The following is a 23209-nucleotide window of genomic DNA, read 5'->3' as shown; positions in this document are numbered from 1 at the left end:
CTGGGGTGTTAAGAGTCCAAAACAAAAAGGAAAACAGATAATTAAAAATCTAGGTCAGCTGGGGATTTGGCAGTCAGAGCGTGCCCTTCTGCTCCAGGGTTGTCTCCATGTGGCTAGTCCCTTCTTGTCCATCTTCCTGGGCCTACTTGTCCTATTCACAAAATGGCTCGTCTAGGTAGCAAGCTGTCTTAAGCTCTTGGCTGGAACCAGGATTCTCTCACCGAGGAAGCAACACAACTCTGCTCTCCTTCCTGGTCCATCCTGGGCTGGGTCTCCTCCTTTTAACTCACTTCTCCATGTATGACACTGTCTGCAGGTTCAGCTGGGCAGGGAACCACAGGCTCTCTTCAACCACCTTGTGGCCAGTGTGGGTCCTATCTGCCCTGTCAAAGTAGTTTTCATCAAAACTTAGGAGAAAATATTTTAAAAGTATCAGCTTTGAACATCACAGTGCTTTCACTTAGGAAGAAACATTGTATACTTCTAATTGATATTAGCCAAGGACTTTGTAGGGGGGCAGTCAAGAAATTTCAATTTCAATCACGAAAGTATTAAAATAATAGGCAATGGAGCCTAACTTGCTGTGCATAGAGGAGGATCTGACCACTATACAGCTTGCAAGAAAAACAGATATTTATTCCGATTCATTCCATTTTATTGGGTTTAAGAGCTCTGAGCTACAATTCAGTCTGCTACTATGTTCCTGACATATAAAGAGGAGAGGCTAAGGGGTATGGGAAAGAGGTGAGGGTGGGGGGCATAGGGTGGGTAAGTCAATTCAGCAGCAAGACAGAGGAGAAAGAAAACAAAGTCCGGATTCAGAGGCTTGGCAAGTTCTCCACTCATTGCTCGACCCACATTTAGCAATTCTAATGTGCTACTGAGCAGACAGCTCGAGCTTGGGATGACTATTCTCCCTCAGTCCCTCTTCAGCAGGCAATGAAAGCAGGCTCCACTTTGAAAATTTCCCCCCATCATGCAAACTGACACAGGCATGCTTTTCAAAAACCCACAGCCAATCTGTTGATCATTACTTATTTACAAAGGCCTTCGGGCAGAAAGTCCTGTAAAAACCATACTTGATAGGGTATACACTAGCTTTTTCTGCTTGTGGAAAAAAAGTACCCCTAAGGCTACCTCAAACCATCACTTTCTATTGCACATAAAATGCACCGTGTAACACTAAAGTATTTAATATATATGGTATAATATATCTACAGGAAAGGCATTTGTGTAGAAGTATGTTACCCTGTATTTGGTAATTTGATGTTTTGCTGAAGGCTATGACTTGAAAAAGCCTGCACCTAGTACAGAGGACCTGTCATCTCAGTACCCAAGAGCCAGTAGAATAAAGAAGTACCCTTAAGCAGCAAAACTTTGACACAGCTTTGAAGCATATGAAAACAGTATAACTCCCCAGAATTATTATTACTCAAGATCAAAGAAATGAGGCATACTTTACATAGCAAACAGGGACAGTGCACTCAGCTACAAATGTTTCAGCTCTCTTTTAAAAAATAAAAAAAAAGTTTTACTTCCCCAAATTTAGGGGCTGAAGGGGGAAGCTCCCACATTTTTCAAACTTTAAACAGATAAAACTATTAGTGCCAGATAAGAAGATTACCCAAAGGTGAGTAAATTGAAAATGATGCTAACATGACAACTGGCATCATAAAAATGAGAAGCTTGGCAGTATGCTCATTTTATTCTTCCTCAGAAACTGTAAACAAGCATGTAAATCAGTGTCACATAGGCAAGGCTGAGCTACCAGGAAGGCAGAGAACTTTTAACGATACATTTAACAGAAATAGATGGTCAATGGGGGGAAAAAAAGACACAGCTGGGTGCATTTTCTTCAGCGAATCAATCTCACTTTTGGTCCTGCAGTCTAAACACAGATGAAGACTTAAAGAAGTTATGCCCTTGAATATGCCCTAGATTGTAGGAACAATAAACAGAAAAAGGATGCTTATTGAATTGGCTAAGGAAATTCCCACTGCACTGATTGAAGTAGAGAGGGGAAAATCATCTGGCTACATCCATAGCTGTTAAAGGAACATGGCTGATTCCAGTAAGCAGAGAAAGGTGCTAAGTGATGCATGCCTGATCCTGCACCCATTGACTACAACAGGAGAAGGGTAAGGCAGAGAAAGAAGTAGAATACAAGTGCTATATTGCTTTAATATAGTACAATGTCCCAATTGCAATCCCAGTTCCAGAGAACCTTTGCTTAAAGGGAAATTGGAAAGAAATCACTTAAATATCTGAGGGTTCCCTTATTGTAAAATACTATATGTCCAGCAACAGCAGGGACATTTCATTAACAACCAGAAGATGTTTTAATCATCCACTTTCAGAGTAGGTACTAGTCTTAAAAAAAATCCCTGTATTTCATAATTAATATTGCTTTCAGCCTGAGTAAAATTGCATTAGTTTTGAACTTTGCTTTGGCAAGTACATGGATTATTAGACTTTTTTTAATCAGTCAAAATCAATTAACAGAAATTTGATTTCAATCGACAGGATAAAAGGAAGGTAATATTCAGGTTCATTTTTGATTGTGATGATACATCTCACATATGGCCTTAAGTACAGAAAACAGTACTCAGAGGGATTCCAACAAAAAGAGAATTGCCTAAGGCAAACTAACCACATGAGTTCCTCTGATTGGTTAGTGCTATCATTAGTGCCACTGCTGTTTAAGAACTACACATGGACAGGACAGGGTGACAGCTAAGACTTTAAAGCCTATGTATTTTTCAAACAGCTTTTCAAACTGTTTTTCATGACAGAATTTTTTTCAGCTCTATCATTAACTGCTGACAAGCTGACAGAATAAATACTTCAGCCTTTCAGAAACCATCTAACAATCTTTTTCTCCCCCCTCCCTTTTTGAGGAGGGGGAGGTGTAGAGGAAGGAAAGAAGATAAAGATATGAGTTTCTTGCAGTCTTACCTCATCAGTTTGGGCGAGGAGTTGGGTGAATTTCTCATGCCTCCATTTCGCTGCTTTTTTTTGGGTGACAGTGTCGACGGATGTTCATCTTCAACTGGAAATAGAGGCAACTCATGAGATTAAGGACCCCTTTAAGCGCTATACGAAATACAAGTGACATAGCAAAGAACACACACTCAACGTCCATTCACGCACTGATACTTCATTACTAACTTTTTAGGCCCAACAGTTAAAAAAAAAAATCAAATATGTTAGTCAAAGAGATTGGTTTGGAGGAGGAGGAGCTGGAGAAGGGAAGAAAACCAGGGTTTTGAACACAGAAGTTCAAATTGGTTTCATACTTTAAAAACAAAAAAAGTGGGAGGGAACAGCATTTATGTTATTCTCTGAGTTATTATCAATTAATCTGTGCTACTGAAGAGTAGAATTAGTGCTCTGCTATATACACAGAAAGATAAAGTACTATTTGAAATACCAACATAATAGCTGCCAGCCTGCTTTTGCTAATGAACCAGATACAAATTGGTTCTTGCATCTCATATGCCAGACAACAGAATCTTCATGAAGAGATGTAAAATATTCAATGCCTTGATGTTTAATGTTTCAGTTAGTCAGGATTGTGAACATTGCCTGCAATTGTGCACAGATCTCCAGCACAACTCAGACCTCATCACTCCACCTTTCTCACAATGGGGAGCTGTTATAACAGGAATGAGCAGAGCATGGTTGAATGGAAGTGGGGGATAGTACCTGTATAACAGAGGGTGTGTTATAACAAAGGATCTTTTAATGAGGACAGAGTGCATTTTAAATGGAAGATCATTTTCCAAATATAAAATCACTTGTGATTACTATAAAGTGTACATTAGTGGATTACCTATAACATAATACTATTCACTTTAAACAAGCACAGTTTTCTAATAAGTTATGTGTTAATATTAACCTTCATCAATACTGTTTAAAGGACAGATACTGTACTTGATAATTAGCACACATAAGTATTATGTTTGCTATCAAAAGGAATCATCTGTGAATGGTGGTTTCTCAAATTCAGACTAATGCTGTAATATCAAGAATGAAAAATACTCTCATTTCCATCCTATAGTTAATTGAAAAACAGACTAGAAGACAATGTAACTGAGGCCTAAGTAGCTGTTACCTTAGAGATAAAAAGAGATTAGTAGTAGCAGCTACATTAAAGGAGCTTAATACACATTAGAAGTGCACAAGCAGCAGCTGGAAAAAAATTTATTTGCAATGAACTATATAGGAAGAAAAAAGCAGACCTGGACATATGTCACCTGCTCTAGATTTATCTGAGAATGAATTAAGCAATATCCTCCTACAATCCTCTTCTGACACTATTTTCTTACAGCCCGCATTCTAGCTTGTCATGTCTGTCTGTTTTCCGGAGTATGTTATGGAACTTCATTTTGCCTTCATCAAGATTACAAGACTGGACACTGGAAAGGCAACATTGCTGTCTTCTTAAACAACCTGGCATTGCCTAACAAATCCTGGATTTTTTTTTAAAAGCCTCAAAGAGTGATGCAAAAGGACTTGTAATTAGAACTGAGCTATGATCAACTTACAACAAATAATTTATTGGACTAATTCAGTCTTTTTTTTTCTGCTTAGAGAACATCCATAAAAATATGAAATTTCCTCAATATTTGACTATTTCATTTTTTGTTTAATAAAATCCATAGCATAATCATGAAATTTGTTATATATTTGACATTCAAATTTCTAGCTGCACTGCCTACTTGTGATTCATTAGATAAATCACATAGTGCAATTACTGTTCTTTGATTGGCTGAGAGTGTACATATTTCCTCAACGAATACTCAAATGTGCACATTTAAAACCCATTTTCTGGGAGAGTTAGTTGCAATAAAACTTAATCGCTTCACTATTCAGTTGTTTGTAAACTCCCCAAATTTTTTTTAGCAGTATCTGCCCAGTTCTACTTATAATAAAGTGTGGTTCTTTATTCGTTCCATAACACTCTCTGGCAAGTCATTCTCTGGAAAATGGTGTAATCTTGTTTTAAACTTGTCTGTCAAAAACAGTTATTCACATGCTATTCTACACAGGCAATAATTTGCTTTTAATGCATACACAGGACTCCCTTGTTCTTTACTTGATATAAACAGTCAGTCCAAATCATATGGACTCACCACTTAAGAGATTAAAGGAAATAACCATGCACAATGTTGCTTGCAGAAATCACCTACAAATAATATGTTTCTCTCTGCCAGTAAATAAAAGCTCAAAGTTCATCTAAATTAATGTGCCCCCATGGGGCTAGAAAACGTTTATAAGAAATTCAGTCACATAGTACAAGTGGAGTGTATTTTTATACCTTTTTCACTAGTATAAGGAAGCTCTGTACCCAGTAGGAGCATTTGTAAAGTCTTATTTTGATATAGACCAGCTGTAATTATATTATATACAGAAATATTTCTATTAACAGTGCAAAATGCTATAAAAAAGTATTTTTCCAAGCCTTCAGGTGGTTAAAAAGAGTTATGCTTGCTGTTTCAAATGTAAAAGGTAAGTCCAATGAGGATCTTTCATCTTACATGGTCTAGCATTTGCTTTTTCCAACCTTACCAGCTGTTACTATCATACTGGCCAACTGTAAAACTAGGCCTCTTTATTATTGCCTTCCAGAATGATGGTCTCCACTGCTGGATTTCCTGACAAAGTGTACAGTTTCTTTTAGCGTTGTACCTACAATAAACAAGCTCTTTTCTTCATTAAGTGCCCATCATCTTTATGCCGTATTCCTGTTTGTGTTTACCTGCAATGTTCTAGGGTTACATGGCTCACAAGTTAATACCTATTAGCAAAGCCCTCGGAGGCACCTCATTTCTGTACTAAAGCCATGCCTTGCTCAAGCAAGGGAGCCATTTATTTTCATTGTGGCAATGAAAGATCACCTATTTTAAACATGTCACATTTGAATAAGGATTTTGTTTTTAAATGAAATCTGTATGCAAAGAGTTTATAGTGTATCTGCAGTTTGGAAATGCAGTTTTATTCCCTAAATGTGTATACGTGTGGATGGGAACTGGAGGGGAGGGGAGAATTGTCTAAAGCTGAAATATACAAATAGTGTGTAATGGAAACCATTACCTATGGCTTGGTTCCCAAAAGTGTTGCAATGCTAACTCACAGATAGGTTCTGAGTAACAAGTAGGATATAAACCATATTTAATTATTAGCTTTAATATATTCTATTAATTTCCTGTATATTTAAAGTAAGTAGATCTAGCAAAACTTTTAGTTAAGCTATAAAATATCATTTTCATTTCATGGTTCCTGTTTCTGCATGAGAGGAATAAAAATTAAAATAAGAGAGAATCTTAAATTTACTCGCTTTCATGAAAGGCAACTGTATTTGAGTAACTGGCTGTGATATATGACAACCGAATGCTAATGCAGCAAAGAATCCTGTGGCACCTTATAGACTAACAGATGTTTTGGAGCATGAGCTTTCGTGGGTGAATACTCACTTCGTCAGATGCATGTAGTGGAAATTTCCAGGGGCAGGTATATATATGCAGGCAAGCTAGAGATAATGAGGTTAGTTCAATCAGGGAGGATGAGGCCCTGTTCTAGCAGTTGAGGTGTGAAAACCAAGGGAGGAGAAACTGGTTTTGTAGTTGGCAAGCCAAGAAACTGGTTTTGTAGTTGGCACTGCATTTAGCCGTATGGAGTGGAAATCCATCAATCTCATGAAGAAACTTGCACAAATGCAGACAGATATCATCTTCCTTTCCAAATGCAAATGGATGGACATCATACCAAATGGACTAAAGGTAAAAAATCCACTGCTATCTACATACTACATACACCACAGTGAGAGATTATGCCATACTCTATCAAAGAAACTGAGGAACCACCTGATCAGCATCCTATACAGCAAACAGGAAAACATCAAAAAAGAGCTCTCCAACCTGGAGACTCATTAATAACCAAACTTCCATACAAACGGACTTCACTAAAATAAGACAGGAGATGTACATTACTCACTTCACCTCTCTACAAAGGAAAAAGGACTGTAAGCTGTCTAAACTCCTACCTGCCTCATGAGGCCACAACCATGGTACCCCCAACCCACCCAGCAATATCGTCAATCTATCCAACTACACACTCAGCCCAGAAGAAAAGTCTGTCCTATCTCGGGGACTCTCTTTCTGCCCTGCCACCCCCACCAACATGATACAGTTCTGCGGCGACCTGGAAGCCTACTTTCGCCATCTCTGACTCAAAGAATACTTTCAGGACAACACTGAACAGCGCACTGATACACAGGTACCCTCCCACCAACAGCACAAGAAGAAGAACTCCACATGGACTCCTCCTGAGGGTCGAAATGACAGTCTGGACCTCTACATTGAATGCTTCCGCTGACGTGCACAGGCAGAAATTGTGGAAAAACAACATCGCTTGCCTCATAATCTAAGTCGTGCAGAACGCAACGCCATCCGCAGCCTCAGAAACCACCCTGACATTATCATCAAAGAGGCTGATAAAGGAGGTGCTGTTGTCATCATGAACAGGTCTGACTACCAAAAGAAGGCCGCCAGACAACTCTCCAACACCAAATTCTACAGGCCACTTCCCTCAGATCCCACTGAGAAATACACTAAGAAACTGCAACATCTACTCAGGACATTCCCTACACTAACACCGGAACAAATCAACGTACCCACAGAGCCCCGACCAGGATTATTCTATCTACTACCCAAGATCCACAAACCTGGAAATCCTGGACGCCCCATCATCTCGGGCATTGGCACTCTCACTGAAGGACTGTCTGGATATGTGGACTCTCTACTCAGACCCTGTGCCATCAGCACTACCAGCTATCTCCGTGACACCACTGATTTCCTGAGGAAACTACAATGCATTGGTGACCTTCCAGAAAACACCATCCTAGCCACCATGGATGTAGAGGCTCTCTACACGAACATCCCACACACAGATGGAATACAAGCTGTTAGGAACAGTATCCCTGATGATGCCACAGCACAACTGGCTGCTGAGCTCTGTGCCTTCATCCTCACACACAACTATTTCAAATTTGATGACAATATATATCTCCAGATCAGTGGCACCGCTATGGGCACCCGCATGGCCCCACAATATGCCAATATTTTTATGGCCGACCTGGAACAACGCTTCCTCGGCTCTCATCCACTCACGCCCCTTCTCTACCTACGCTACACTGATGACATCTTCATCATCTGGACCCATGGGAAGGAGACTCTGGAAAAATTGCACCACGATTTCAACAGCTTCCACTCCACCATCAACCTCAGCCTGGACCAATCTACACGGGAGGTCCACTTCCTACATACCACGGTGCAAATAAGTGATGGTCACATTACCACCACCCTATACTGAAAACCCACTGACCGCTATGCCTATCTTCATGCCTCCAGCTTCCATCCTGGGCACATCACATGATCCATTGTCTACAGCCAAGCACTGAGGTACAATCGCATCTGCTCTAATCCCTCAGACAGAGACCAACACCTACAAAATCTCCACCAAGCATTCTCAAAACTACAATACCCGCACGAGGAAATAAGGAAACAGATCAACAGAGCCAGACGTGTACCCAGAAGCCTCCTACTGCAAGACAAACCCAAGAAAGAAACCAACAGGACTCCACTGGCCATCACATATAGTCCTCAGCTAAAATCCCTCCAACGCATCATCAGGGATCTACAACCCATCCTGGACAACGATCTCACACTTTCACAGGCCTTGGGTGGCAGGCCAGTCCTTGCCCACAGACAATCTGGCAACCTGAAACATATTCTCACCAATAACTGCACACCGCACCATAGTAACTCTAGCTCAGGAACCAATTCATGCAACAAACGTCGATGCCAATTCTGCCCACATATCTACACCAGTGACACCATCACAGGACCTAACCAGATCAGCCATACCATCACCGGTTCATTCACCTGCACGTCCACCAATGTAATATATGCCATCATATGCCAACAATGCCCCTCTGCTATGTACATCGGCCAAACTGGACAGTCGCTACGGAAAAGGATAAACGGACAGATCAGATATCAGATATCAAATCAGATATTAGGAATGGCAATATACAAAAACCTGTAGGAGAACACTTCAACCTCCCTGGCCACACTATAGCAGACCTTAAGGTGGCCATCCTGCAGCAAAAAAACTTCAGGACCAGACTTCAAAGAGAAACTGCTGAGCTTCAGTTCATCTGCAAATTTGACACCATCAGCTCAGGATTAAACAAAGACTGTGAATGGCTTGCCAACTACAAAATCAGTTTCTCCTCCCTTGGTTTTCACACCTCAACTGCTAGAACAGGGCCTCATCCTCCCTGATTGAACTAACCTCATTATCTCTAGCTTGCCTGCATATATTTACCTGCCCCTGGAAATTTCCACATGCGTCTGACGAAGTGGGTATTCACCCACAAAAGCTCACGCTCCAAAACGTCTGTTAGTCTATAAGGTACCACAGGATTCTTTGCTGCTTTTACACATCCAGACTAACACGGCTACACCTCTGATACCTGAATGCTAATGTTATACATTTGAGCCACTGCTTCTGTTAATGAGAATGTGCCTCTATTTCTAATATTTTCAATTTATTTAATGCTGTGGGAGTTGTATTACAATACAGCCATACTATATTATGCAGACCTTCTTTATCAGCTTTCATGAAAGTACAGACAAGTTCAGGAATTCAACACAGAATTTTATAGAATGTGAACTCAATCCAGCCTTTGAGTTCTCATAAAATTCAAAAACTTGTTTTTGCACATCCCTAAGTATAACACTTAATGTTCTGTTGTAACAGCCCAGTGCTCACTTGTCTAATAGGCACAGAATCTAACAGTTTTACAGTTCAGGAAGACTCAGTGCTAGAAAAATGTCAGGCAAGTCTAATGAGGCTTCAGATACTCTGGTTTATGCTGGAGTTTAATTTGAAGTTACACTGATGTTTTAACATGTTATCTTATTCTTGAGTAAAAAGGATTCATTATTTCAATGACATAACCTCCAGACAATGTTCCATGAATTGATTTAAGATGTGCTGGTAATTTTAACAGCCTTAATGCAGAGCTGAACATCTGTAACAACATATTACTTGACTTTTATCCTCATTTAGTTTTTAAGCCAAATAAAGGAAATGTCTTCCAGAAACACTGGACAAGTTCATAACTTTTCTTTTATTATTTTGTTACTATTTTTAAAATACATCGGTTTCTTTCATTGCCTCTGCAAGGTCACTAACAACATAGTTTACGGGTGCTTCCCTTTTGTGGATCCCCAAAATGAGCTGGATTATCTAACAACCTTTCAGCTACCAAGTACTACATGAAATGGAACACCTAGTAAACTCATTGTCTAGAATGTAAGTGTTTGAAAGCAAATAAAATATAAGAAAGATAAAACATCAACCACCAGAAACATTAGTTACTAACTATCTTGTTTAAGTTATTAATCACCACATCTCCAGGAACCCACATCTGTAAGCACTTAACAGAGCATTAGTAATGCCATTTTCACATTGAAAACACTCAAACTGTAAAACCATGCACAAACCAATCTATACTGCCTTATGCATCCAACTAAGAGGCTACCTACGGAGATCTTGGTTCAACCCAGGATTTTGAGGGTGATAGCAGTATTTTACAGGCAAATGGAGTGCCCTTTGCAATCTACAGTAGGTAGATTTTCCATGCTCAACAGAACTCAACAAGTTAAGGTGCAGCAGTGAGGGACTGTCGGGTAGAAAGAGGCTCCCTTTACGGTTATTAACAAGTGGAACAGGTTCCAGGATTCCTTCAGTGGGCTTGGCACCAACGAGTGCATTAGTAGTTGCATTCTTGAACAGAAATGAACATTTTGGATAACTTGATCTAGCTTCATTCTTTACTTCTAAATAATAAGAAAAAATGTAAATTAATGTTTTGAGTATTAAAAAAGGGTTTCAAACCACAGGATAAATCAATTTTAATATTATGTGGAATTACAGCTTTAAAGCTTAAACTATCAGTTTCCGTAGCTGAAGTATAGGTTTATATCTGCAGCCTTATTAACATTTTCAAAAAATGGCTCTCTATATATTTCTATATATATAATCAACCCTTATAAAAGGATTATTCCATATTATCATCATCTTTAAGCAATAATCCTAAAGTGTGTTTGAAACCCAACCTATTTCCTAAAAGTTGATAAAGATCTCAAGATTTGTTAGCTTGTCGATGATGTTTATTCCCTTGAACCTGCTGAAAGTGTCAGGGAAGATACAATATTCTGTTGCTATTAAAGTAAAGAAGAAATCAGAAAAGAGGGAAGGTCAAAAGTTTCAAACCTGTGTGCCTATAGTTATGGACTTAAATCCATATTTAGGCACCTAAATAAAAGTGGCCTGATTTTCAGAGGAGCTCAGCACTGGCAAATTTCACCAAGGTCAATGCACAGCACCTCTAAAAACAGGACCAACCAACTGAAGTGCCTGAATGTTGTTTCAGTTTGGAATTGTCAGCCTTAATTTTTCCTTTTCTAAGAAGCAGAAGGTAACAATAAAAACAACACATTAAATAAAACCTTTAATGAATATAACCTACTGCAGAAGACAGAGTAAAGCATGCTTCAGCCTTGCAATAAAATTACGCAGCTATGAACTCCTATTGCTGGTTTCAATCTGATACAAAAGTAGAGAGACAAGTTGGGGATGAGGTAATATCTTATATTGGACAGCTTCTGTTGGAGAGAGACAAGCTTTCAAGCTTGCACAGAGTTCCCGAACAGGGGAAGCTCTAGTTTTTTTGCCACCCCAAGTACAGAAATCAGGCAGCCTTCGGTGGCATGCCTGTGGAAGGTTCGCCGGTCCCGCAGCTTCGGCGTACCCACCGCCGAATCCGTGGGACCGACAGACCTCCCGCAGGCAAGCTGCTGAAGGCTGCCTGACTGCTGCCCTCGCAGGGACCGGCAGGGTGCCCCCCATGGCTTGCCGCCTCAGGCATGCAATTGGTGCACTGGTGCCTGGAGCTCCATGTAAGCTCAAAAGCGTGTCTCTCTCATCAACAAAAGTTGGTCCAATAAAAGACATGATCCCACCCACCTTGTCTCTCTAATATCTTGGGAACAACAGGGCTTCAAGAATACTGCATACAAATAGAAAAGTAGGTGAGTATACCCTTGAGCTGGTAAACGTCTATGTTGCATTATTACATTGTCATAGGTGAAGAAGGTCTGGAGGGAGGAATATAAGGGCTCATCTTGCAGCACTATTTCCACCTGTTTCTACTGGTTTACAAAATTCTCCAGTAAAAGTGAATAGGCGGTAGCTCAAAGGCTGTTTCAGAGGTCAACATGTTTTTGACCTCTTTGCTCGGTTTACCGTCAGCTGGAAATGGGATACATATGAGGCACTTAGATACCTGCCAATTGTTTCCAAGAAACAAGGACTCTGTCTTGATTCCAAAAAGCTTATCATACATGACCTATGACAGATTGAGTATGCACTGCGGCGCTCCACCAGAGCCACGGGACCAGCGGACCCTCCGCAGGAACGCCTGCGGCAGGGCCACCGGAGCCGCGGGAGCAGTGCGCGGGGCGGCGAAATGGCCGTGCGCCTAGGGTGCCAAAAACACTGGTGCTGGTCCTGGTAATAATGCCTATCAAATGTCAAGGGATCAACTGATTTATACACAGGTTTAATTTTCAAGGTAGTAATATGCAACCTCACAAAAGGACTCAGCCAAGCTGCACCCTGGGAAGAAAATATAAGGTTTTGCCTAAAGACTATATTATCAAATCATATCTGCAGGTTTACTTGTTCTATTTCTATATGTTATACTCAAATTAATCTGAATAACCAGCAAATACTGAACATTTTTAAAAACAACCCATGTGCTTAATTCCATGCCCATGGCGCTTCCTGTTTTATTCTCAGCTTTAATTTAAATGTAACAAGGCAGACTACCAGTACAGTTCTTTCAAAGAAATGGCTGGATCTGGCTTCAGTGTGATTGGCCTGGAAGGGGAGATAAAGATGTGTTTAAAAGAAGACGATGACGACAAACCAAAACAATACCAAAAATAAAATAAAATAAAATAAAAACGATCAATTGGAATTGTTAGGCTTTCAATACCTTCACTTCATCAGAATCTAACATAGCATTTTCCCTCACAGCCAGCCATCAGATACCTTGCAGATGCCTCATTTTTTGTTTCATTCTAACCCATACTACATCCTCTTAATCTCTGTAAAGGGTGATACTACATCACTATACAGATAAACCACATCAGCACTTGAAGTACAAGGAGTTTTTAGCAGTCTACCAATCCCTGGTTTGAATAACTAGTTGATTTTTCCCCCTTTCAACTTTCCTTTTCTCTTAAGTAACTTCTCCATTTATGACCAAACGCAGCAATCACTGTTATTCTCTAATCTGGCATGTTTTATGTACCTCAAACTCCTGGGGTGCTGGAATACAAAGACAGGGAGCTCCCTATTGCTGAATGCAAATAATCAATATGTTGATTGAGCTTTTGGGTACCAAAATTCTTTTGGTCTGAGTGACAGTGAACATGACTTCCCTCTTTCAATTGCAAGCCTGTTTATTTTTCTACCTACCACTTTGTGAATCAGGCAACCAAAGATACCCACTGCAATTCCTCCAAACTGTCAGCTATTGCTGTGATTCCACCCAGCACCCCCTGTACAAAACAACAGATTAACCATTAGACTAGATATGTTGAAAATATACAGCTTCAACCTTTCCCCAGCTAGCTCAGAGCAATGTATAGATGATTATTTCAACCGTCAGCTGCCGCATAGACTTAAACCCCTGCACAATAACTCCTGGATTCATCTGCCCCTTGTCAAACTTGCACAGCTTTAGTTTAAGCGTACATAGTGTGGCAGTTTCACTGCGGATCTAGAATAATCCAGACGGCTGCTGTCTCTTTGTTAACAGGAAGCTAAACTGATGAGTTTGTAATGTATTTCTTATCAAAGGTAGTTTCAAAAAAGAAAATGTACCCAATCAGTTTGGGTTGGAGTTTAGCATACACGGAAACATGGTTTAATCAGAACATTTGTGTTATTTGTCTGGAAAATAAATCTTATTAAATCCCTTTAAAAATCATTTTATATCAATGAATTATTTATTTTATGAATTTATAATTATGGCTTGATTATTTTTTTCAGTAGCATATGTAATGAAATCATTGACTAGAGACTAAAAGGCAATGGTGCCTGACTAGATACAAGGATATTAATTTCAGAAAACTGTAGAGCAGTATTTGTTTGGTGTCTGAAATGGTAATTCTGAATGAAAGGAAAGGATTGCAGCCTTGTTGCCTATGTGCCTTCAAAATTCATGGAGATGCATTTTTTTTTTTTGTTCGTGTAAAAGGAAACAGATATCACGCATATTGGACAGTGCTGCCAATATAAAAGCAGGTGAGGCTCACTGGCAATCAGTTTCAGTTTGTGCCACGTGCAAGAAGATAAGAAAACAAAGATCCAAAAATGTCAAGCACATAAGGGTTCTATATGTTTTACAAATGGCTGGAAATACTGAATGCACTTTGAACCTTTGCATAAGGTATTTTCTATGAAACAACAAGACCCAAGGAGCCAGTCACTTGGGGGTTGTTGTTGTTGTTTTTTTTTTTTTTTTTTTTTTGTGTCTTTTAACTTTTGACTAAAAGCATATAAAATTGATTGACCTTCAAATGAATCACTTCAATTTATTTTTTTTTAAAGCAGGCATCTGCTGTTTACAGTTTGTATTAACACTACAGTGGTCTTCTCTCTTCTAATTCTCACAGCACAAAAGTGATTATATGAGGGCTAGATTTTTTTCTTTTCTTTTCTTTTTTTTTACTTGAATGCTCTATATAAGCAGTTAACACAACGTGTGAAATGCTGGTAGGTGGAATCCTGCTATGTATTATAGATGGCTGCTCTGATCTTCTATTAAACAAAGATAAAAAGTTAAAATATGTGGGCTTTTAGGGTAAGGCAGGTACATAGTTTGGCACAATGAAGGATATGCTGTAAAGACACTTGGTTTAACCTTAGTCTTTTGATAAAAAGGCCAGTCTGAGATTTTACACTGCATGAAGCCTTTAAGATATTTCTTTAGGGATACAGTAACCCTCTGAGGGAACTGTAGAGCTTTGATTTTCCTTGCTTTTCCAGTTTAATCCAAGGGCAGCATGTTATCAATGCTTTCCCACAGATACCTGTTGTTATCACTCCTACTCTCTATTACCATGTCAGCAAAGTGAGGAACTAGGTTACGGCTGTTCATATTAAAGCCTATGGAAATCACAGAAAATATTTTTACTGAACTTAGGAGGCTTTAGATCTGGAGCATTAAACTGTTCATATTTCATGCTTCAGGCAGCGAGCTGATGAAACAGGACAGGAAGAAAGCTTTACCTACATGCACAGCATTGCACAACTGCTTGGGTGCCTATATAGATTTCGGGTATAAGTAGGACAATGCCAGAGGAAGGATGCCAAACTTGATGGGCCTGGTACAGCAAATGGCATGTTCTGACATAGTGATGTACAACATGGCGCTGCTATATGCAGTAACCATCCTCACTTTCCTCCGACACAGGCACACAGTAAAAACTAAGAGCTAATTTGTGAAATCTATAATCAAATCTTAATTTATAGTCAGCTTTATTTATGGTTCTCCTGAACCTTGTATGTATTATTTTTGGTTCAGATTTTAGTCCTCTCCCATTCATTTAGTTCCGTTTTTCAGATACCCCATTCCACATTGCCTTCTTATTTTACTATTTACTCTATAACTATTTATTCAAGCCATTAAACTGTTATTGGCAAACTGTTGAATGACAGATTAAAAAAATCCAGAGGCTATTTTCCTCTTTCGATTTAACAGTCCACGTCATTTCTCCACACAATGTGGCTATGTGAAATACCACTAGGGTCTGAAAAAGGAGCTTTTATTCCAAGACTTTTAAGATAGGGATGGAGAAAGAAGAATGATTAGACAGGGGTCAAAGTTCCAGGGATTAGAACAGACTCCCTCAACACCTACAGGCATTCTTTTCCAGGTCTACCTCCTTTGAGAAGACTAATAAAATGAAGAGAAGCACAGATGGCACTGCAGCTAGATAATGCTGAAACACAAATTCTCCAATCAGATATATTGGGCGTAAGTATCCTCTCAAGTAGATTTTACACACTGGTGTTGTATAGGGTCATATTATTCTGGTACCTTAAATGATAGGAAGGAGCAAAAGTGATAGAGAGAAATCTGCAAGTGGATCGCTCAAAGCCTGACATGGACAGCATCATGGTAAAAGATGCTTTTGATAAGGGATGCTTGGTGGTTTAATGGTTACAAGTTGGTGACCGGGAGTTGAAAGATCTGGGGTTTAGTTGCAGCTATACCACTGATTTATTATGAGAACTTGGTCAGGTCCCACATGCCCTGATGTTCAGTTGTGCTGAGCACTCACATCACCCATGGAAGTAAGTGGGCCAGTAATTTCTCTGTATCTCAATTTCCCTATATATAAGTTAGTCATATTAATACTCCTCTTTGTGAAGTACCTTGAGATGAAATGCACATGAAAAGAATGTGTGATAAGTCGATATTGGTTACTTTCTTTGATGTATTGGATACACAGAGGTTTCTTCTTAATATAAAACAATATAAATATGATTTTTTTACTTCTGTGCTTTTCTTCTTAAACAAATATACAGTATTGCCATTCCTTTTTGAGTGGTCCTCTGACAGTTCCTTTAAGGTGAAACATATTAAACCAAAAGCCATGTCTTTTTTGGGTCCCTTCTTAAGAGTAGTATTATAGGGCAAACTGCAGTGTTAAGCTTTTCCACACCCATAGTTGGCACAGATTGTCCTTGTCTTAATATGTTGCAAGCCAAAGCATAGCATCGTTTGACCTACTGCCTGAGAGAGGGTTTTGACACCAGTTACAGAGGACATGGAGGAAGAAGTAGAAGCATTAGCAAGAATAGACTACAATTATGTCATTCTTTCAACCTGTACTAGGAATCTGTCCTGTTGTTTTTGTGAACTACACACTAATGGAGGTTGCCCCTGTGTGGCTGAATACACTGCAGAGTGATCAATCACTGTTAAGACCAGTGCAGTTCCTATATGGTCAAAACCAAACAAAGAGTAGCCTATATTTAAAATGAGTCTCCTAAACCACACCCAGAACAATGCCTGTGGTGTAGCTAACTGTTTGCATGCTTCCATCTGCATTAAAGTTCAGTGGGAAAAATATAATATACTTGTACGCCGAGTACTATACTAAAAATGAGAACAGGGCCCTTGGTGATTGCTTTACTCCTCTGGATTGGGAAATCTTGTGTTCATTGTGTATAGCACATTTGACAGGAAAGAAGGTTATGTAGTGTATACGAAAGGGATTCTGCAATATTCACATGCTTTCTTCTTCATAGCAGAGCCCTATAAATCTAAACTAGATGCTGGATGAAATTGTTTCCTTTCTAAGAGCAATGGGACATGTAGATTTCACCCTAGAGAAACCTAATTAGAGTCATTACTTTGTTTTCCGGTGCCAAGTGTCAATTTTTATCTATTTTTTAAAATATACATTTCCAGTAAAATTCCAATCAATACTTTCTGGTATTTATAAATGGAGGAAATAACCTTTTATTTACTCTGGTTATTTCAGTCCTCATTTAAAGGACGCTTTAACATGTTTGTGCTGAGGGGGTTTTCTTTAACAAATTTAATGAATAAGTCCTATTAAACCATCTTATCATCCTCTTGCCAGTACAAGATCATTCAGTATGGGGAGTTTCAAGAGAACGTAAGAGATTTATGGGTTTGTGCTCCTATGTCCCTTAGGCACTTATGAAAATTTCCCTATATGTCGAGGCTTTGTCTAGTCTGTTTTCAAACATCTCTATTTAGAGAACTCTGCCTCAGTTCTTGCCCCAAAGTTTCCCAAGGCCCCCAGAATCTGATTTTGCCTTTTTTTTAACACGTTTCCCACCCCAAGTTTTTCCTTCCCCTTCTGCAGCTTCTTTTTGCCATATTGAAGGGCAGATAAATATTTATATCTCACAGAGACTCCCTCGCTATGGTTCACATCAGCAACAAGGGGTAAGGAAAGCTTCCTGACACTTCACTCTGGCTTTCTCACTAGGATCATTCAAGTCAATGAAAAAACTTCCTTTAAGTGGAATAGGGCAAGTTCAAACTCAGTGACCCCAGGGCTCTTCAGGCTGAGCTGCAACACTCTTTTGGGAGGTAGGACTTAATACTTTTTTTCTTAATCATGTGTGGATAATATGTGTTTTTCATAAACGTATATTAGCCAAGTGTAAGCTTCTGTACACATTTATATAATACATATAGGTTTGTTGTTTTATGTGCACATACATATACTGAACATATATTCAACTTGCGAGTACTTTTATACAATTGCCAAGAAGCATCTGAAAGATTAGAAATTGTTTTTCTCAAAACAAAATGTATTTCTTAAACTATTTTTTAAAAAAAAACTTACAGGATCTTGGGTCCTTCTCAGTTGCTATTTTATTTGTGAGCCAGCAGCCCCATCTGCTGGCTGTACTGAGTTTCAAGCCTCTCTGCGGTTTTATTCCCCAGCTATCCTAGGATCTAAGCTTAAATATATAGCAGTATTTCTCAGCTGCTGTTATACATAGAAATTTTATTATCAGAAGACAGATTTCTAGCACATTGGTTGCAGTTTAATAACACTCCATTACCTGAAGTATGACTTGAAGCAGTGAATGTTAATTGTTGACAGACCAATTCTAATATGTAAAACTCCATAAGTCATTGAGTAAACATCTAAATAAATGAAAAGGAATGATTATGTTGCATCAATAGCTTATTATATATTTTGACTTGATCGCTTACAGAAATAAAATTAAATACAGTTCACGCCATGAAGAAATCAGTAAAATATACCACTAAGAAAGAGCACTCTCTTTATTAGTGATTCCAGTGATATATTTTACAGACTTCAGTATTATGAAGTTATGTTGTCTTCTAAACAAACACATTTAAAATAGAAGCGTCATTTAGTAAATTTACTAATATAATGAACATCCAAGATACACATAACTAAGATTAAATCTATAAAATCATAGTAAAAAAATGGCAATCACAAAGTAGAGCTGGAACATAATTCACTGCTATGGAGTATTAAGAGAAGTTCTGCATGTCATTTTTAGGTAAACGATGGCAAAAGAGAGGAGGCAAAGGAACATAATAATAATAAGAAATGGATATGTGACAGCTAACTCTGATTATAGCTGCAAAAGCAACTGCACAAAGAATTAATACTAAAACATCTCCCAAAGCAGACAGTAGTTTGGCTACAATTGATTGTTGCGGGGGAGCAAAGGCTCACAACTTCTTAAGAGTGGAAAATAAAGTGTAAGCTAAGAAATCTAGTGGTGATAACTTATGACAACGTTACTTACAATGGTGATTTGATCTCTAAAGAAAAAGTACTCTAAAGGATGGATGTGTGTAGCAGGGATCATATTTTTCTTACAAAAACAAAAAAGAATCAAGATGCCTCTGTGAAATAACAAATTAGTGCATCTGAAGAAGTGGGTATTCACCCACGAAAGCTCATGCTCCAAAACGTCTGTTAGTCGATAAGGTGCCACAGGATTCTTTGCTGCTTTTACAGATCCAGACTAACACGGCTACCCCTCTGATACTTAACAAATTACTGTTATACATTCCCACTGATTAGATCTCTAACAAAAATATTACACTGATAACAGTCAAGTACCTACAGAGGGTAGGACCAGACTACTTAGTGTTATTACATGAAGGAAATAGATGTCATTTCACGTATATCTAATGGGAAGCTAACCATAATTTTATAATAGAGAGACTACATCTCTATATGGCAAACAGCAAAAAACAATATAATACTGAAACCACTGCCAAAATACAGTATTAGAATGGATTATCATTTTCCTTTTGTTATTGCGGTTATGCAAGGAACTCAAATCTGTTTATTTGACTGGTCATGGGCACAAGTGGGACTATCTGGCCAAGTCATATCTCTTCAAAAGGAGCAGATTCAGGAAGGAAAGTTCATTAAAGATCTGTGTTATGTGGAACAGAGTTTGGTTTCATTAATCAAGTTGGGGTGAAAGTTTGGCCAAGAGCATCAGGAATTGAAGGAGACATATCTGGCTTCAAGACTAAACTTGGTAAGTTTATGGAGGGGATGGTATGATAGGGTAGCCCAATTTTGGCAATGAATTCATCTTTGATTATTAGCAGGTAAATATGCCCAATGGTCAGTGATGGGATGTTAGATAGGGTCGGATCTGAGTTACTACAGAGAATTCTTTCCTGGGTGCTGGCTGGTGAGTCTTGCCCACATGCTCAGGGTTTAACTGATCGCCATATTTGGGGTCGGGAAGGAATTTTCCTCTAGGACAGATTGGCAGAGGCCCTGGGGGGGTTGCGCCTTCCTCTGCAGCGTGGGGCATGGGTCACTTGCTGGAGGATTCTCTGCACTTTGAGGTCTTCAAACCACAATCTGAGGATTTCAATAGCTCAGACATAGGTTAGGGGTTTGTTACAGGAGTGAGTGGGTGAGATTCTGTGGCCTGCATTGTGCAGGTCAGATTACATGATCATAATGGTCCCTTCTGATCTTAAAGTCTATGAGACAAGGTGGTAGTATGGCCAAGTGGAAAACAAGGCATTGAAAGAGTGGAAGAGGAAAGGGGCGGTGTGTGTTTGTGTGTAATTGTGGCAGGGCACAGGATTGCCATGGAACTGAATTAGTAGCTCAAGCTGTCTAGACAAATCCTAAAAGAACACTTCAGTTCTCAGTATTACAGCTGCTAGAAAAGGCTCACATGGTCTGTAAGCACTGAGAGTTAGATATCTGAGTATTCAAAATTAGAAACGCTCATTTTCAGAGCAGGCAGCACAAGATGACGAAAAGAAGACGGACCAAACCAATATTTACAACAGAAATCTATGAGAAAACCCTAAAAGATCTTTGGCCACACATAGGTTCTGATCTTGCTCCCAGTGAAGTGAATGGGAATTTTGCTACTTATTTCAGTGGGAGTCAACAGGGAAAAGCAGTAGCTGTTTCCAACACAAAGAAAGGGACTATGCTAGCTTTAATGAGATTTGTGGATAGGGTTCCTCCCTAAAAGTAATCTATAGCAAGTGCAAAAGCCACAGGATGCCAACAGGTTTAGAGCGTTGCTGGCAGATGTTTTGAGAGTGAGATTCCGAAAGCATCCAGAAATCCAGCTCTGGAAAGACACTGACAGCTGTCAAGAAAGTCATCTTCCAAGAGCAAGTTGCTTGGAGTTCTAGCTCTATGATATTTATTTGCTCCTGTTAGAGGAGGTGGAAGAGGTCAGACTAAAGAATCATGCGCTGAAGACAGATAAAAACTATTTTGTACACTTACACACTTTATAATTCCTTGTGGGCAGAACCTTAAGGATATCAATATTCTCTGAGGGATATGTGTGACCTTGGAGCAGGCTGCATAAGCCTAAAGGTTCTGCTTATGAATTTCCTCAAGAAATGTCTAAGACTAGAGATGTATTGACTCAAAACCAGTTGCTGACCTATTTGGAAGGAGGAGAGTGCTTGGTACAACTGTGGATGAGTGAACTGCAGTACAAAAAGGAATCAAGCCATCAATCAAAATAAGATTCGGATCTTTATCTGGTCATAGAGATGGAAACACTAGAAATCCAGAATCCAAAGAGTGAACGTTTAATCTTCACACCATTGGGAGAGAATGTGCTTGGGATTACAACTGGAAAAGTCATAACAGTACACCCTAGCAAGACAAATCTGAAGGTGATATACCACTATAATGAGTGGAATGACTTGATATGCTGATTATCTATACCACAGGCAGGGATCTGCAACCATAGGTGACAATTTAGTGCTATGCTATCCGGGCTAGAAATTGGTATGCTTCATCTCTTCAGTGATGGTTCTGCTGGACAGGAAAGCCAAAATACAAGGGGAGAAGAAGAGGGCAGTATGAGGTGGTGATAACTGGAAGCACTCGCGGAGTAAAAATAATTGAGAACCAAAGAACCTGTTTGTAACCTGTCCTTTAAATAGGCTTCGGTACCCAATGACTGGAAATTAGCTAATGTAACGCCAATATTTAAAAAGGGCTCTAGAGGTGATCCCAGCAATTACAGACCAGTAAGTCTAACATCGGTACCGGGCAAATTAGTCAAAACAATAGTTAAGAATAAAATTGTCAGACACATAGAAAAACAAACTATTGAGCAATAGTCAACATGGTTTCTATAAAAGGAAATCATGTCTTACTAATCTATTAGAGTTCTTTGAAGGGGTTAGCAAACATGCGGACAAGGGGGATCCAGTGGACATAGTGTACTTAGATTTCCAGAAAGCCTTTGACAAGGTCCCTCACCAAAAGCTCTTACGTAAATTAAGCTGTCATGGGATAAAAGGGGAGGTCCTTTCATGGATTTAGAACTGGCTAAAAGACAGGGAACAAAGGGTAGGAATTAATGGTAAATTCTCAGAATGGAGAGGGGTAACTAGTGGTGTTCCCCAAGGGTCAGTCCTAGGACCAATCCTATTCAATTTATTCATAAATGATCTGGAGAAAGGGGTAAACAGTGAGGTAGCAAAGTTTGCAGAGGATACTACACTACTCAAGATAGTTAAGACCAAAGCAGATTATGAAGACCTTCAAAAAGATCTCACAAAACTAAGTGATTGGGCAACAAAATGGCAAATGAAATTTAATGTTGATAAATGTAAAGTAATGCACATGGGAAAAAATAACCCCAACTATACACACAATATGATGGGGGCTAATTTAGCTACAATGAGTCAGGAAAAAGATCTTGGCATCATCGTGGATAGTTCTCTGAAGATGTCCACACACTGTGCAGAGGCAGTCAAAAAAGCAAACAAGATGTTCGGAATCATTAAAAAGGGGATAGAGAATAAGACTGAGAATATATTATTGCCCTTATATAAATCCATGGTACTCCCACATCTCGAATACTGTGTACAGATGTTGTCTCCTCACCTCATAAAAGATATTCTAGCACTAGAAAAGGTTCAGAAAAGGGCAACTAAAATGATTAGGGGCTTGGAGAGGGTCCCATATGAGGAAAGATTAAAGAGGCTAGGCCTCTTCAGCTT

General features: G+C 39.2%; 1 protein-coding gene across 9 annotated transcripts in view; it reads right to left on the bottom strand.

The window, feature by feature from the left end:
- KCNMA1 (potassium calcium-activated channel subfamily M alpha 1) overlaps window positions 1-23209 on the bottom strand; it is a 410790-nt gene that overhangs the window by 91394 nt on the left and 296187 nt on the right. For all 9 annotated transcript variants that reach the window (XM_030568831.1, XM_030568832.1, XM_030568835.1 and 6 more), the window contains one exon: window positions 2956-3049. In XM_030568831.1, the coding sequence (XP_030424691.1) occupies window positions 2956-3049 (94 nt within the window). The remainder of the gene's footprint in view (window positions 1-2955; window positions 3050-23209) is intronic.

Source organism: Gopherus evgoodei, chromosome 7 (genome assembly GCF_007399415.2).
Source record: "Gopherus evgoodei ecotype Sinaloan lineage chromosome 7, rGopEvg1_v1.p, whole genome shotgun sequence".
In the NCBI taxonomy this organism is placed as follows: Eukaryota; Metazoa; Chordata; order Testudines; family Testudinidae; genus Gopherus; species Gopherus evgoodei.
This window is presented reverse-complemented; position numbering and strand designations above follow the sequence as displayed.